Source organism: Hyla sarda, chromosome 2 (genome assembly GCF_029499605.1).
Source record: "Hyla sarda isolate aHylSar1 chromosome 2, aHylSar1.hap1, whole genome shotgun sequence".
Classification (NCBI taxonomy): domain Eukaryota; kingdom Metazoa; phylum Chordata; class Amphibia; order Anura; family Hylidae; genus Hyla; species Hyla sarda.
The window spans coordinates 433,493,806-433,512,194 of record NC_079190.1 but is presented as its reverse complement, the minus strand read 5'-3'; the positions used below and the strand labels follow the sequence as shown (position 1 = coordinate 433,512,194).

Genomic DNA, 18,389 nt, shown 5'->3' with positions numbered 1-18,389 from the left:
CGATAGTTGCTCAGCACACTGAAAGTACCAATCGCAGCCAGTAGAACCTGTACTTTTATACGTATAAAAGAAGATCATCAGCAAACACTGAGCATTTAAATGGGTATTCCACGAAAAAAAAAAATTTTATATATCAATTGAAAAGGTTTGCTATGGGGATTTGCTTCTACTCTGGACAGTTCCCGAGACCAGTGTTATCAGAGAGCACTCAACTTCAGCAGCTCATAAGTACTGAAAGGATTAAGATTTTTTAATAGAAGTAATTTACAAAACTAGTGTAGTAAGAATTGAGGACGGTACTCGCCCAGGATTGTAGCTTCCAAAGTTCTTTATTATATAAACACGGTGGCAGACAAGTGAATGGACAGGAACGCCGAGGGCGTTCCTGTCCACCGCCACCGTGTTTATATAATAAAGAACTTTTGATGCTACCATCCTGGGCGAGTGCCGTCCTCAATTCTTAATATACTGTACTCATATTGGTTTTGATCTACTATCTTTGGACTGAGCACCATAAGATTTGGTCTTTGCTTCTACTATCCACCTGTTGCTTATTATTTGTCGTATATACAGCAGTGCCGGATCTTGTATCTACATTCTGTTAATTTACAAAATTGTTTAACTTTCTGGAGCCAGTTGATTTATAAAGTTTTTTCCTGGATAACCCCCTTTAAAGTGCATATCCCCAATCTGCAAACCCGATATGGTCAAATCGCCTGCAGCAGATGCTCCATTACCAGCACATAGAGCAGGGGGAAAGAGGACAGCCCTGTTAAGTGCCATTCCATATTGCCAGTGGGGCAGAGAGCGACCTTTGTATGCGCACCCGCGCCGTAGGGTTACTATACCGGGCAAAGATACGAATAAGAGCTAAGTCCCAATTGTGTGAAGACCCCCGTCAGGAAGCCCCAATCCACCCAATCGAAGGCCTTTTCGGCATCAAGTGACACCACGATACAGGGAAACCCTTTAGATTAACCAGTTAATGACCATGGACGTCTATGCTCGTCCATGTGCCATTAACTGGGTATGACGCGGGCTCCCGACTCGAGCCCGCATCATACCGGCCGGCCCCCAGCTGATTCTTGTAGCTGGGGGCTGGCGTGAATAGCCGACATGCGGTGATCGCTGCGGCTGGCTATTGACCCATTAGATCGTCACTGTCAAAGCTGACAGCGGCGTCTAAAGGTGCCGTTATCCCGTCCCTGGTGGTCCAGCGGGGAGGCGATCCACTGTGGAGGTAGCCGGAGGGCTTACATCTCTCCTATGCCGGCTCCGGCACTCAGAATTATAAAGCCTGGCAGGACCAGGCTTTATCAATCGAGCACAGATCAATGTGGTTCTATGGAACCACATTGATCTGTAGGAGGAATGAAATGATTCCTCCTAAAAGTCCCCCTAAGGGGACTAAAAAGTGTTAAAAAAAAAAAAAAAAAAAAAAAAAAAAAACCCTTTTCCCAAATTTCATATAAAAAATATATAAACATAATAAAAATAAACATGTGGTATCGCCGCAGGCGTAAATGTCCGAACAATAAAAATATATAGTTAATTAAACCGCACATCCAATGGCGCGTGCGCAACAAAATTCAAAAGTCCAAAATAGCGTATTTTTGGTCACTTTTTATACCATTAAAAAAAAGTAATAAAAAGCGATCAAAAATTCAGATCAAAACAAAAACGGTACCGATTAAAACTTCAGATCACGGCACAAAAAAATTAGCCCTCATACCACCCCTGTACACGGAAGAATAAAAAAGATATAGAGATTTTAAATGCATTAATTTTCCTGCATGTAGTTATGATTTTTTTCCAAAAGTACGACAAAATCAAACCTATAGACGTAGGGTATCATTTTATTTTTGGCGCCACCAATTCTACTTTGTAATGACATCAGTCATTTTACCCAAAAATTTACAGCGAAATGGGAAAAAAAATAATTGGGCGACAAAATTGAAGAAAAAACACAATTTTGTTAATTTTGGGGGCTTCCGTTTCTATGCAGTACATTTGTCGGTAAAAATTACACTTTATCTTCTGTAAGTCGTATGGACAAAATTGTGTTTTTTCTTCAATTTCGTTGTTTTGCTGTAGATTTTTGGGTAAAATGACTGACGTCATTACAAAGTAGAATTGATGGTGCAAAAAATAAGCCCTCATATGGATTTTTAGGTGCAAAATTGAAAGGGTTATGATTTTTAAAAGGTAAGGAGGAAAAACAAAAGTGCAAAAAACAGACAAATGCTTGGTCCTTTAAAGGGGTACTCCGCTCCCCAGCGTCCCGAAGTTTATTGTTCCGAACGCTGTGGGCGGGCTTCTGTGTTCAGGGCCACCCCTCGTGACGTCACGCCCGCCCCCTCAACGAAAGTCTATGAGAAGGGGAGCGCCCTGAAGGGGCGGCCCTGAACACGGAAGCCTGCCCACAGCGTTTGGAACAATAAACTTCCGGGCGCTGGGGAGCGGAGCTCCGGAAGCAGGGCAGCGGAGTACCCCTTTAAGGGGTAAAGGGGACAAAATCCACTTGATCGAGGTTGACCAGGGAGCCCTAGAGGGGTGCCAGACACAGTGCTATAAGTTTTGCGTACAGCTTTGCGTCTGTATTGGGGAGCGAAATAGGGCAATAACTTTGACATGTGAGCAGGAGAAAGAGACTCAACTCCGGCTGGAGTACTTTATAAAACCGGGCTGTATAACCGTCTGGTCCAAGCTATTTCCCCGCTGGCAATAGGGAAATGGTCACTACTAGGTCGTCAGGAGAAAAGGGGGCATCAAGTGTGGCCAGAGTTTCGGGAGGCAGAGGGGGAGTGCAGTGCATTACAGATATGATGGCTGACCTGTCCGTCTCCGGCCTGCCGTCAGCGACCGAAAGATCACAAAGGCAAGAGTAATAGGTCCAAAAACAATCTAGGATATATGTTCCAAATGGCCATCCACAGACTTAACAGAGGGAACAAAGAGGGAAGCTCTCTTGTACCGGATCACCCTAGCTAGCCGTCTACCAGATTTATTGCCAGTTTCGTAAAAGGACACAGTGCATCTCCTCCCGCACCCTGAGTAGGTCCCGAAGAGCCTCCTTAATGACCTGTGCAACCGGTGGAGTAAAGTGGTCAGTTTATGGGCAGCTTCCCACTTATGCCTAGCCTCATGCTTTATCACATTTAGCATGTGCAGCCCTCAGGTCTGCAAGGCACAGAGGATCCACAGTGAGGGTCTCATTGAGACTAAGGGGTGAATTCCCCCTTAGGAAGGGTTGGCAAATCGAGAGTGCAGGAAAAGAGGGCATGGTCTGAATGGATCATGGGGTCAATGGCTGCTGCGGAGAGATTTGGGAGAAGGTTCTATTCGGGTGCAAGTGTCACGATCAGCAGGATGAAGCCGTCTCCAAGCATCACATAGCTGGAGCACATGGAGTGATTTTATTTCATACCGTATAACGCAGCATAGAGGAGTGTGCAAGAGCCAGAGGATGCATCTAAGGGTGCGAGGCCGCATTCAGGTACCTTGAGAAAACATGTTGAAGTCCTCCAGCGTCTTTCATTGGTTTCCTTTTTATTCTTTGTTTGTTTTCATAGTTTTTTTTTTGCTGTATAGAATAGCCTGGTAGTCTGTGCCTTTTGTGTCCAGCAAAAATAACTTCATGTTGCAATACCTTTTATTTAAATTGATTTATTTATTTTTATAATGTAAATCAATGGAAAACAAATTCTGTATGGCATATAGCAGAATCACTTTTAGCATCCAGTGAACTTATATGGCGTTACCTCTTTTTAACAAAATAAAACTAATACATTAAATGTAAAGTGTGAACTCTGCCTAAGTATGTTTCCCATATTTCCTGTGAGAATCCAAACATATACAGTAAAACCTCTTTAAAGGGAACCAGGTACCATGAAAAAGGTGTGGGGAGTGGGGTCCCGAGTACTATGATTTACTCTGAAATGCGAGAATTTTAACAAAAAGTAGCTGGGACACAGAAAACTAGTCATTCGGGTGATTCCCAGCAAAAATGTGTCTCTCCCTATACACAGAAAAGGAGAGACACATCACTTAGACTTGTCTCAGCGGCTTTTAAACTAGGATTTCTCTGAAATATCTGAGCGCTTTCTAATATATAAAGCAGACAGCACAGTGTGGGGCACCCAGTACCAGGTGGGCAGTGTCTGGTTGTAGGTGCCTTATCTTAGCTTATTGCAGAGGACAGTGAAGGTGAATTACATAATCATAGCATAATCTATGTCACAATAGATTGAGATAAACCACAAAGGGAAAAAAACAAAACAAAAAAAACAGCTCACCTATTCCGAAAATTAAATTTTTTTACTAAAAATCATCTTTTGATTTTGTACCCATATAATAAATGTATTCCTTTTTATACTCAGTGTATACATGGTGCGTCAGTTTTGCCTTAAAGGGGTAATCTAGTGGAAAACTCTTTATTTCAAATCAACTGGTGCCAGAAAGTTAAAAGAAAGTTCTTTTCTTTTTGAATTTCTTTTCTGTCTGTCCACGGTGCTCTCTGCTGACATCTCTGTCCATGTCAGGAACTGTCCATGACATGAAATGAGGTGTCAGCAGAGACTACCCTGGACAGACAGAAAAGAAATTCAAAAAGAAAAGAACTTTCTCTGTAGTATACAGCAGCTTATAAGTACTGGAAGGGTTAAGATTCTTTAATAGAAGTAATTTACAAATCTGTTTAACTTTCTGGCACCAGTTAATTTAAAATAAATTGTTTTCTACCGGAGTACCCCTTTAACCCCTTAAGGACTCAGCTCATTTGGGCCTTAAGGACTCAATTTTATTTTTACGTTTTCATTTTTTCCTCCTCGCCTTCAAAAAAATCATAACTCTTTTATATTTTCATCCACAGACTAGTATGAGGGCTTGTTTTTTGCGCGACCAGTTGTCCATTGTAATGACATCACTCACTTTACCATAAAATGTATGGCGCAACCAAAAAAAATACTATTTGTGTGGGGAAATTAAAAGAAAAACGCAATTTTGCAAATTTTGGAAGGTTTCGTTTTCACGCCGTACAAGTTACCGTAAAAATGGCATGTTATTTATTCTTTGGGTCAATACGATTAAAATGATACTCATGATAACATATTTTTCTATTACTGTTCCGCTTAAAAAAAAATCACAAACTTTTTAACCATATTAGTACGTTTCAAATCCCCCTATTTTGAAGACCTATAACTTTTTCATTTTTCCATATAAGGGGCGGTATGAGGGCTCATTATTTGAGCCGTGATCTGTACTTTATATTGATACCATATTTGCTTATATGAAACTTTTAATCAATTTTTTATTAACTTTTTTTGAATAAAATGTTATTAAAAAGCAGCTATTTTGGACTATATACAGGGATGTGGAATTTATATCGCCCGACGCCCGGGACTAGCAGTTTTGGGCGCCGGGCAGGTGAATTTGTCCAGCCCTTAGCCCGGCTTCGGGCAAGCAGGGCCGGACCTGACAAGTGCGGCGGCAATCTGCAGTCTGTATGGAGCGGGCTCCCGACTCCTGCCCGCTCCATACTCTGCAGCCTGTGTCCTCCGAAGCAGAGCAGGGGAGATGAGAAGCTGTGTATTTGTCTTCTCTCCCCTGCTCTGCAGACGTGCGGGGGGAGATGAGGGGGCGTGGCTTCTTGCTCCCCGTGCAGATCTGCGTCCTCTGCCTTCACTTCCCCCAGCTGTAGCTTCGGAGAGCTGAGGGGAGGAGGCGCGTCTGCACGGGGAGATGCATGCGGCGCTCTGCAGTATGTATGGAGCGGGCTCGGGATTCCTGCCTGCTCCATACTCTGCAGCCCCCGGCTGTTCTCAGTAGCCGGGGGCCGCCTCTAATAGCCAGCTGACAGCGGCGTCTAAAGGGACATTTGAATGCTCCCTGGTGGGCTAGTGGGGTGGATCGCCCCCCCCCCCCCGCAGCGTGATCGCAGGGGGGCGATCCACTATGGAGGTAGCCGGAGGACTTACCTCTGCTTCCTCCTGTCCCGGCTCTGTCATTGATAGATCCTGGCTGGACCAGGCTTTATCAATGGATCACAGAGCACACAGATTAATTGAGTTCAATAGAACTCTATTCATCTGTCTGAGGAATTTAATGATTCCTCCTATAAGTGTAATAAAGTGTAAAGAAATAAATAAATAAAATAAAGTTTAAATAAAAGTTTGAAACACACACATTAACCCAGTGGTCTTCAAACTGTGCCCCTCCAGATGTTACAAAACTACAATTCCCAGCACGCCAGGACAGCCGTTGGCTGTCCGGGCATGCTGGGAGTTGTAGTTTTGCAACATCTGGAGGGCCACAGTTTGAAGACCGCTGCATTAACCCCTTCCATGTTAAAAGTTCAAATCACCCCCTTTTCCTATATAAAAACATGCAAACATAATAAAAATAAACATATTTGGTATCGCTTTGTGCGTAATTGTACGACCTATTAAAATATAACATTATGTATCCCGTACGGTAAATGTAAAAAAAATACCAAACCACAGATTTGCAATTTTTATAATATCCCAGAAAAATAAGTTAAAAAGCGATTAAAAAGTCAGATCAATGCCAAAATGATACCGATACAAAAAACTGATAATGGCGCAAAAAATGAGGCCTGGTAAGTGGGAAAAAAATAAAGCTACAGGGGTTAAAAAATGGCAATTAAAAAAATTTGAAAAAGTCCAGAATTAGTAAAACATGACGTAAACGATACAAATCTGGTATCGCTGTAATCAGGCGCCTTAAGTATAAAACTAACATGTTACCTCAACCACAAGGTAAATGGCGCAGAAAAGAAAAACCACCAAATCTGCTAAATTATCTTTTTACTATTTCAATTTCACTTCCCTAAATTATATATATATATATATTTTTTTGGAGAATATGTTATTGAAAAATTAAAAGGTCTCATTATAGTAGGTAGTTATGGCTATTATAGGGCCAAAAACGAGAGTGTAAAAGGAAAAAACGAGAGTGTAAAAGCGAAAATTGGCCGGACAAGTGGATCGTCATGAGGGACAAGTAGATTTTGCTCCATTTTAGTCCCGTGGACAAGTAGTTTTTTATAAAATTTTCACACCCCTGATTTACGTTTTTATTGGGGGAGGGGGTTTGTCACATATTTTTTTAACTTTTTTTGCTTTTATTTTTACACTTTAATAGTCCCCATAGGGGACTATTTATAGCAATCGTTCAGTGCTATGTAAAGGACATAGCACTGATCAGTGTTATCGGTCATCTTCTGCTCTGGTCTGCGGGAAGGCAGATCAGAGCAGAAGATGCAGGGAAGGCAGCGGAGGCAGGTGAGGGGACCTCCGTCTGCCGTGCTGGATGATCGGATCACTGCGGCAGCGATGCGGGTGATCCGATCATCCATTTTAGTGACCATGATGCTGCAGATGCCGTGATCGGTATTGATCACAGCATCTGAGGGGTTAATGGCGGACATCCGCGGGATCTTAAATGATTAGGACGTAAATGTACGTCCTGGTGCGTTAAGTACCAGCTCACCAGGATGTACATTTACATCCTGCGTCCTTAACCCCTTAAGGACACATGACGTACTGGAACGTCATGTGTCCACTCCCGATCTATAACGCGGGGCCACGGCGTGGCCCCGCGTCATAGCGGGTCGGGCCCGGCCTCTAACAACGGCCGGGACCCGTGGCTAATAGCGCGCGGCATTGATCGCTGTGCCGCGCGCTATTAACCCTTTAGACGCGGCGTTCAAAGTTGAACGCCGCGTCTAAAGTGAAACCGAAAGCATCCCGGCTAGCTCAGTGGGCTGTTCGGGATAGCCGTGGTGAAATCGCGGCATCCCGAACAGCTGACAGGACAGCGGGAGGGCCCCTACCTGCCTCCTCGCTGTCCGATCGCCGAATGACTGCTCAGTGCCTGAGATCCAGGCCTGAGCAGTCATCCGGCAGAATCGTTGATCACTGGTTTCTTATGAGAAACCAGTGATCAACATAGAAGATCAGTGTGTGCAGTGTTATAGGTCCCTATGGGACCTATAACACTGCAAAAAAAAAGTGAAAAAAAAAAGTGAATAAAGATCATTTAACTCCTCCCCTATTAAAAGTTTGAATCACCCCCCTTTTCCAATAAAAAAAAAAACACAGTGTAAATAAAAATAAAAATAAACATATGTGGTATCACCGCGTGCGGAAATGTCCGAATTATAAAAATATATCATTAATTAAACCGCTCGGTCAATGGCGTGCGCGCAAAAAAATTCCAAAGTCCAAAATAGTGCATTTTTGGTCACTTTTTATATCATTTAAAAATGAATAAAAAGTGATCAATAAGTCCTATCAATGCAAAAATGGTACCGTTAAAAACTTCAGATCACGGCGCAAAAAATGAGCCCTCATACCGCCCCATACACGGAAAAATAAAAAAGTTATAGGGGTCAGAAGATGACAATTTTAAACGTATTAATTTTCCTGCATGTAGTTATGATTTTTTCCAGAAGTCCGACAAAATCAAACCTATATAAGTAGGGTATCATTTTAATCGTATGGACCTACAGAATACATATCAGGTGTCATTTTTACCGAAAAATGTACTACGTAGAAACGGAAGCCCCCAAAAGTTACAAAACAGCGTTTTTTTTTTCAATTTTGTCGCACAATGATTTTTTTTCCCGCTTCACCATAGATTTTTGGGCAAAATGACTGACGTCATTACAAAGTAGAATTGGTGGCGCAAAAAATAAGCCATCATATGGATTTTTAGGTGTAAATTTGAAAGAGTTATGATTTTTTAAAGGCAAGGAGCAAAAAACGAAAATGCAAAAACGGAAAAACCTCCGGTCCTTAAGGGGTTAAGGGGTTAGGTCAATTTGAACAAATAATGCACCTCATTGATGTCTGTGCTGTTGGTGATGAACAGTGTCAGGTCTGAACATCAATTTGTTGATCTGCATGATCTGCTGTGCCTTTGACATCTCAATCAGATGATGGTCACCATGTGTAAAAAGGCACTTGAAGCATACCTGTACTAAACATTTAAACCTTTTTGTTAAATTCACACTTCAGAGTGGTGACAAGGGAATTTTTGTTCTGTTACTGAGTTCATGTGAACCTCTTCATGGTGCACAACCATTTCCAATTCTCTTAATTTTAGTAGGCTTTGACAAGACTGGGCCAGCAGGCCTTTCCCTTGCTATTTTTTTGCCAATCACAGGGCTGCACCTAGTCCAACTTCTCTTTGCTATGCTATGATTTTGTGATGATGAGAGTGCACTTAGTGATGATGAGAGTGCACTGGTCTAAATAGGTTGGCATTGTGCTGGAGGATCATTTACAGGACAATGCTATATTCAAACTGAATAAATGAATATTCGTCATTCAAAATGATCCAGAGAAGGGGGTTATAGATGCATTGGCTTTGCAAACTGCTGTGTGAGCAGAAAGGAAAACAAGCAACAGCAGCAAAGAATACAAATCCCTAAAGCAGCCCTGGTCTAAGCAGTAAATTGCTAATAATGATGATGACAAAAGGGAGGGGGAGGGGGGATTACACAAGAAAAGGCTTATATCAGAAAAGCTCCCCTCTTCTAAGCAGTGAACTGCTACCGATGATGATGGCAAACTACAAATGGGACAGCTGCTCAGGAAATTATAAGTGGTCAGAGAGATAAGAAAGAAGCAATGACATACCTTTTCCAGCATGATGTGGAGCCTCTGGAAGAGGCAGACTGGCTTAGTATGCATGCACGTAGTCCAGGACCTCTCACATTCACTTCCTGTTTTCTGTCCTTGTCTTTTTGTTACTAGAGACGTAATTCCCATAACAGGCAGTGAACAACTAGGAAGTTAGACGCCTAGTGGACAAAACTATAGTTTTTTTTTCTGTGAAACCTACACAAAAATAGCTGTGGCAGACACAATGTGGTACAAACAAATTTTTTATTGATTAAAATCACAACATATGTAAAAAAACAGGAATGGCTTCTGACAAAAGGAAGTCTTGTGAATCGCAGTTACATAGTATTATAAAGTGCTAAAGCCATCCCACAGTATGGTTTGGGAAATTATATATATATATATATATTTTTTTTGTCTGTGGTACAGAATAATTTTTGATAAATGAAATGATTTACAAATATGTTACAGATTCCAAAGGCTATTACATAGTTGTTTGACATAGTGTATGACCTCCTGCTTTAATGGGTGATTGAAGAAGTCAATGCAATAGTTATTACAGTACCCCAGTAATTTTGTTCAAATGGGATAAATACAATTTTTTTTGTTGTTGACTTTTTTTTTTTTTATACTATGCCCCAAGGCACAAAAGGACATAGTATACCACGCTTTGCATACTGGTGTAGTGTGTGCCCAAAGGACACACTTGGCATATAGTAGGTGTTAATGTGGCGGGAGTATTCCCCAATTTACTCTGCCAATCCCCTTTTTTCCAAAGGTTTTTGCTGAACTTGGAAAAAACATTGAAAAGACTGATAGCCTGAGACTATGTTTTCAAAGTTGTGCAGACATAATACCAATATTGCCACTATGTACTCAGTAGTGGATACTATGTATTTCAAGGAGTGGTTGATGTTGGATGACACGTGTCTGAGTCTGGGTCTTCTATTAATAGTCTTCTAACATATACAAACATTGGTAGACAAAATGGCAGACAGATGTACATATCATAATGCACTGGGACTCTGACTCAGACCGTGATCACTGCACAATTTGTTGAATGACAAGTCGCACATATCCGTCGTGGGCATCCTGTCAAAATGGGATGCTGATGTATATGTGCATGTGGCAAGGGCCCCATTGACTTCATTTTGTTTGTCATTTATACTCATTACATTGAACTCTTTGTCTTTCACAGTAAGATGAGTCTAAAATCGGAGCGACGAGCCATTCATGTGGACCAGTCAGAACTACTCTGTAAAAAAGGATGTGGCTACTATGGAAATCCAGCATGGCAAGGGTTCTGCTCAAAGTGTTGGAGGGAGGAGTACCAGAAGGCTCGACAGAAACAAATCCAGGAGGACTGGGAGCTTGCAGAACGGTATATTTAAATTCTTCTACAGAAATTGAATTCTATCTATAATGTTATAGAGCAAGAAGAGCTGAGCAGATTGATATATAGATCTTTGTGGGAAAAGATTCAGTATAGCTTGTAAATTATTGACTGGGATCTCTGCTCTTTCTATTCTTGGAGTCCAGTGGATTGTGTCACTCAATTATAGGACCACCCATTGGACTCCTACGCTTCAAAAGATAATTTGGGAGATTTTATTTGAAGGGGTTATCTAACGGGAGGTAGGGGGATTCCTAACTATGCCCAGTAGGGATCGACCGATAATCGGTGCAGGTTAGGGCCGATAGCCGATATTCCGGTATAAGTTATCGGCTATTTATCCCCCCGCGACACCGCTGCAGATCATTGATTTAAAGCGGGCGCTTTAAATCATGCACTGCAGTGGCTTTTGCGGTGCCATAGGCCGCCACCCGCTTCTCTCCCCCCTGCCTGTCCGGGGGTCCTGAATCCTATCACCGACACCCCGGTCGCGGGGCGGTGCAGGGGGGGGGTCTCGGGGTGGTGCGGGGGGCGGGGCATTATCGGCAAGGTAATTGCCGATACCAATAATGCCCAAAATCGTGATTATCGGTCGATAATATCGGCCAAACCCATAATCGGTCGATCCCTAATGCCCAGTGTGTGGTATCATCTTTCTGAGATGCAGCGTGATGTGTCAGGCCCGGGAAGCACCCAGGCCCAATATATCATACTGCCACCCAACACATTGCTGCCAGCAGTGATGTCCCACCTTGGCCATTGATTCGCTGAGTGGCAGTATGACACGTTGGACCCTGCGCTGGAGGTAAGTAAGAGTTTATATTTTATATATATAAATCTCTTACACAATTGGCATAGTTCAAAACCAGACCCCCCTCCTCCCCCTGCTGAATAACTCCTCCAATAATATATGTTATACTGAATCTTTCTCACAAAGATATTTATCTTAGCTCCTCCTGCTCTATAACATTTAGTTTATTTTGCTATTTACCTGTACACTGAGCACAGTTATTTAGAAAATAATTTCTCTGTTATACCCTTGTGAAGAGAATGACAGTTCTCCTGACATGTTTTGCACTCCCCATGATATAACACATATGGCGCATCTTGTTTTAGTACTCTGCGTTGTGCCATTCCTCTGGTATTCCTACTTAAAACTTATGAATAAGCTGACAAATTGGTATCACCATTCCTTCTCTCACAGTCTGATACAAGCACTATTGATTGGACAGTATCAGTCTGTGTAGGGACAACGCACCCCTATAATGGGGGAAGGGGAAGATAGTAACAACGATTTGTCGATTTCAAGGAGGAATAACGGAGGAACAAAACACAAAGTTCTAAGAAAAGATTGTCGGTTTAAATGGATATTCCAGGAATTATTTTTATTTGGCTATGCTACAGGGACTGTAAAGTTAGTGTAGTTCATAATATAGTGTCTGTACCTGTGTGTGACGGTTTTCTCACATTTCTTCTGTGATTATCGCCCCAATATTTATTTTAACAGCATACAAAATTACTCATGTCTCGGGATTTCCCAGGTTGCAGTGCAGCGAGACCTGACATCACTAGTCAGGTGATCAGAGGGAGCCTATCCTGCTTCAATTTTGCTAAAGCTGTAGGCCTCCTGGTTAGAAAACACTGTGTTTCAATGGGTTGGGTGGCCAATGTGTGGGGGGAAGGAAATTGACCTCAAACTTTCAAGTATAGAACTGTGGGATGTGTAGTTCAGAGAACAAAATCAACAGGAAATACCCAGTTCAGGTAGGTAAGTACTAAAATCGCCTTATGGTGGATAACCCCTTTAAGTAAATATTTGTTTTCCTTGTAGTATTGCTGAAGACATGAAAGGGGCTTTAAAGGAGTAATCCAGTGCTGAAAAACTTATTTTATCTAACTTATCCCCTATCTTTTATCTAAGTTATAAAGATAGGGGATAAGTTTCAGATCGCGGGGAGTCCGACCGCTGGCGATCTCCTGTACGGGGCCCCGGCAGCCCGTGGGAAAAGGGGTCGTGTTGACCACCGCACTATGGCAGAGCTGGGGATTGCCGAAGGCAGCACTCCGGCTCTGCCATAGAGTTGTATTGTGGGGGCGTTTCAGCCACTGCTTCGTGCGGTGGTCAACACGCCCCCTTCCTGTGGGCTGCAGGGGCCCTGTACAGGAGATCGCGGGGGGCCCCAGCGGTCGGACCCCCCCCCCCGCAATCTGAAAATTATCCCCTATCCTTAGGATAGGGGATAGGTTTTTCAGCACTGGACAACTTTTAAAGGGAGTAAAGATAGAAATGTGACATCAAAACTGGTTAAGTGAAAAATGTAAAGGCGTCAACTCCTTACTGATGTAGCTGATAAATGGACTAACTTCAAGGATGTCCATATGAAAAAAGTCTTAACAAGCTAACTCATACATTGTGTACATATTCTGTAGACTTTCTACATGCTGCAAATGCTTAGAGGATTACACAGTTCAATAAAAGCTTGAGTGGCATACTTCTCAAGAAATGACAGCAGCTGCATGGAATGTTAACAAAACATTACTCACCAGTTAACCTCTTAAAGGGGTACTCCCATACCCCAGCGTTGTGAACATTTTGTTCAGAATGCTTGGAGCGGGTGGCTGTGATCGTGACGTCACAAACACGCCCCTCCATTCACAACATCATGACCCCTCCCATAGACCTTAATGTGACGTCACAATCACTGCCGCCGGAACCCGGCGTTTGTTTAGAACACTGGGTGCTGCGGGAGATCGCGAAGGGCTCCAGATGCAGGACCCCCGTGAATAGACATCTTATCCCCTATAAGATGTCTAGCAGGAGAGTACCCCTTTAAGGGCACAGCCAAAAGAAAAATGCAAATTTTTAACTTTTGGGGGGTTTGGTTTTTACACAGTGCACTTAAAGATGAAAATGATACATTATCTTTATTCTGTAAGTCAATTCGATTAAAACAATACACAGTTTATATACAGTAGCTTTTCTTTTATTGCACTACTCTAATAAAGAAAAAAAATCCAAACTTTTTTGAACAAAATTGGTATGCATAAAATTGTCATCCTTTTTTTTTTTTTTTTTACCCTATAACCTTTTTTATTTTTCCGTATTAAAGTAGGTAGGAGGGCTAATATTATGTGCCATGATCTGTAGTTTTTATCAGTACCATTTTGGTTTTAATGGGACTTTTTGTTTTTTTCTGATATATGATGTGCTTAAAAATCACTTATTGGTGTTTATTATTGGTGTTTTTTTTTACATTTACACCATTAACTTTGCGGGATCATTAACATTATACTTAAATAGTATGGACATTTGCGTACACGGCGATACCAAATATGTAAAAAAAATATTTTGGGGAAAATAAGGGTGATTTGACTTTTTTTTTTTTTTTATAAGGGGAGGAGGTTTTATATAATTTCAGAGACTTTTTATTTTTAATTTTACATTTTTTAAGTCCTCAAAGGAGAATTTTTATATGCAATAATTATAGTACACAGTGTGATCGGCAATCCACTGATCCAGCATAATTGGATCAGCAGCAGGAGGCAGGTAAGTGGACCCTCCTCCAGAATTTTAGCTCACCGAACCCCCGCAATCACATTGTGGGGGTTCACTGAGCTCCACTGAGCTACCGGTAGCTATACTTTCATTTTAGATGCCACAATTGGCATTGATCACGACGTCTAAAGGGTTAAATGACGGGCATCGGCGGGATCGCCACTGCCACGTTTTCAGAAATGAATGTCTGGCTACTGATGGTAGCCGACTATCACTGCTCTTATACAAGCACAGCTCCTGTGTTGGCTTCAAAATCACTTAAAGGGATAAACTGGTGCCCAAAAGTTAAACAGATTTGTAAATGGCCAGCACAACTACATAATACATAGGTGCATGCTGCTGGGGCAAATACAAAGTGTGCAAAAAAGAAGGTTGTAGCAGCACTCTTGGTCAAAAAATGGAGGCTCTTATCAAACTTCAAAACGTGTCCCCCATCCACCACGCAGAGGTGGCCTCACTTCGGATGGGACCTTAACATGCTTATTCCACTCACCTCTGCTGGGCATATAGCCTCTGACTGGGTGACATGCAGGATCCACTATCAGTTTAAAAACCTCCTGTGAACAGGGAGGGGGGCACGGCTAAAGGGGGTGCCAGTCCCCTTGGCTTGCACAGCAAAAAAAAATTAGAGCCAGCACAACTACCTAATACACAGGTGCACGCTGCTGTGGCAAATCCAAACTATACAAAAAAGAAGGTTGCAGCAGCCCTCTTGGTCAGAAAATGGAGTCTCATAGCGCACTTTTTTTGAGCAATTGGTGCCAGGGAGTTAAAAAGATTTGTAAATTACTTTTGTTTAAAAATATTAATCCTTCCAGTACTTATCAGCTCCACAGGAAGTTCTTTTCTTCTTTAATTTCCTTTCTGTCTGACCACCATCTTCTCTGCTGACGCCTCTGTCCATGTCAGGAGCTGTCCAGAGCAGGAGAAGTTTGCTATGGGGATTTGCTCAGGACAGTTCCTGTTATGGACAGAAGTGTCGGCAGAGAGCACTGTGGTCAGACAAAAAAGAAATTCACAAAGAAAATAATTTCCTGTGGAGCATATAACAGCTGATAAGTAATGGAAGGATTAAGATTTTTAAATAGAAGTAAGATACAAATCTGTTAAACTATCTGGCACCAGTTGATTTAAAAAAAATTGTTTTCCACTGGAGTACCCCGTTAAGGCTTCAGGGCGTACAGGTATGCTCTTAGTCCTTAAGTACCATCAGAAAATGAACTATTGTTCAAATCAAGTTTTCTTATATTGAACATCTTTCTTTTTTTAATAGGGCTTTTTGGGGATGTTTTCTCTAATTTGCCATTTTACTATATAAAATAACCCTGTAATTTTCCAGTTTTTATTCTGGCCACTAAGCCTTATAATAATCTGAGATTTAATGTTCTGTCAAGAACACTTTTCAGCAGTGTCCTTCTCATCACAGACAGGATTAAAGTAAAAGGCAATGCCAATACATAAATAAGACAGAAACAGATCATTCACAATAAGTAAATGCCCCCCCATGCAAAATTACCTAACAGAGGTTAAAGGTGAAATGCGGCGGAAAACTTTTACCTTCCCCCGTGTCCGGACAGCAAAAGCAAAAAAAAAACTTTAGCTTGCCTTCCTAACTTCCCCCATTGCGCCAGTGTCGGCGTCCCACTCCTCTGGCGCAGCTAGGGTCCCTGCTTCTTAAGCTCTGAACGTCACACTGCGGTCAGCATATTGCCGGCTGCAGCGATTTCCCGCCGCGGCCGGCTCTTTACATGACAGTTTGCTCAGTGTATCACCGGCTGGGGCAGGATATCGTTGCGGCCGTCTATACGCTGACCTCAGTGTGACTTTCCCAAGATAAGCAGGGACCCTAACAGTGCCGAAGGAACAGGACACTGATACCGCTGCAATGGGGGAACGTAGGAAGGCGAGCTAAAGATCTTTTTTTTTTTTTTTTTTTTTTGCTGCCCCGGCACAGGGGAAGGTAGAAGTTTTCTGCCGCATTTTTCCTTTAAAGAGAATGCTTACAAAGTTCTCCCATAGAAGTCAATAGGGGCAGCCCTAGACTATTGTGTCTATGTCCATGGGGCTTGCTTTAAAGCATATGTTTAAATGCTGTTAAAAGCAGCTCAAAATGGGATCCCCCATAATAATGTACTAAAATTTACATGAAAAAAAATTTCAATTTTTTTTTTTATCTGTCTCTAATCAGTAAAAAAAAATTTACATAATACATTCACTTAGAATCCCCGCCACTCTAGTGCCATTCCTTTGTTGGTCTTGCCAGCCTTCATTTTTCTACGGTGGAGATGTGCGGTACATCTACATAACCGCTGCAGCCAATGACCGGTCTCTGCCCTCTCTCCAGGAAAAAGACCGATCGGGATCACCAGATTATCAGAATAGGAGTGACAGAGATTTAACCTGAGATATGTTTCATCTTTTTATTTTAGAACTTTTGCTGCAACTACTGTCAATTCATTAAAGGGGTACTCAGCTCTAAACCTCTTATTCCCTATCCAAATAAGATGTTAGATTGCGGGGTCCCGCCGCTGGAGACCCCCGTGATTTCCGGGCCGCCAACGGCTTGCAGCTTCCGCGTTCATGACGTCACACCCCTCCATTCATGTCTACGGGAGGGGGCTTGATGGCTAGTACATAGCCGTCACAACTCCTCCCATAGACGTGAATAGAGGGGCAGTGGCAGCTGGCATCTCCAGTCAACGGGCACAGTGCAGAGTTCGCTCAGAGCACTGAATGGCGTGTGCCGCAGTGGAGATCGTGGGGATCCCCAGTGGCGGGACCCCCCGCTATCATACATCTTATCCCCTATCCTTTGGACAGGGGAGAAGATGTTTTCAGTGGAGTACCCCTTTTAACTCCCTTAGATGTGTGTTCGCATTACGCTATACATAGGAGAATGGAAAACGTTCAAGTTCAGCGTGTCAGAAGGTCAATGCGGGAAACCCTTTAACCCCTTAACGACGCAGGACGTAAATGTACGTCCTGGTGAGCTGGTACTTGACGCATGCTTGCGGCAGGTCCCGGCTGCTGATAGCAGCCAGGGATCCGCCCGTAATGGCGGACATCCGCGATCATGTGGATGTCCGCCATTAACCCCTCAGATGCCTTGATCAATACAGATCACGGCATCTGCAGCATTGCGGTACTTTAAATGGATGATCGGACTGCCCGCAGAGCTGCCATGGCGATCCGATCATCCAGCATGGTGGCCGGAGGTCCCCTCACCTTGCTCCGGCTGTCTCCTGGGGTCTTCTGCTCTGATCTGCGATCGTAATAATATTGTGGACTAATACTGGTGTCCACTCTAATTTAGACAACTCCCAAAGAGCATAAAGCAAATAGTAAGGGGGAGAAAATATTGAGGTGCTAATAAATCATAGCTTTTAATGTATAGATTAAAACACACTTATTAAACAGTGATGTATAAATAGGTGACAGGGCAAAATTGTCAGCCCTGTAACTAACTAAAGATAGACACAAACAAGGCTGTTAAAATTGCATGTGTAGAGATTGCCCCACAGATGCAAACGCCTAATTAAATTGTATGCTGGTATTGAATGATTAAATAGAATTACTAGCTCTGCGATCGAGCAGACCAAAGCAGAAGATGACCGATAATCCTGATTGGTGCTATGTCCTATACATAGCACTGAACAGTATTAGCAATCGAGCAAAAAATAAAAAAATAAAAGTAAAAAAAATTTGAAAAACACCCTCTCCCAATAAAAACTTAAATTGTCCCATTTTCCCTATTTCACCCCCAAAAAGTGTAAAAAAATATATATTTTATATA

General features: G+C 42.4%; 1 protein-coding gene across 5 annotated transcripts in view; it reads left to right on the top strand.

The window, feature by feature from the left end:
- The window catches only part of RABGEF1 (RAB guanine nucleotide exchange factor 1), a 67,679-nt gene that overhangs the window by 13,554 nt on the left and 35,736 nt on the right, over positions 1–18,389 (top strand). For 4 of the 5 annotated variants that reach the window (XM_056559120.1, XM_056559119.1, XM_056559123.1 and 1 more), the window contains exon 2: positions 10,846–11,028. In XM_056559120.1, the coding sequence (XP_056415095.1) occupies positions 10,850–11,028 (179 nt within the window). In that variant the 5' untranslated portion in view covers positions 10,846–10,849. Of the gene's footprint in view, positions 1–3,471; positions 3,497–10,845; positions 11,029–18,389 lie in introns of those variants that run through there. The other variant, XM_056559122.1, reaches the window with a different exon arrangement.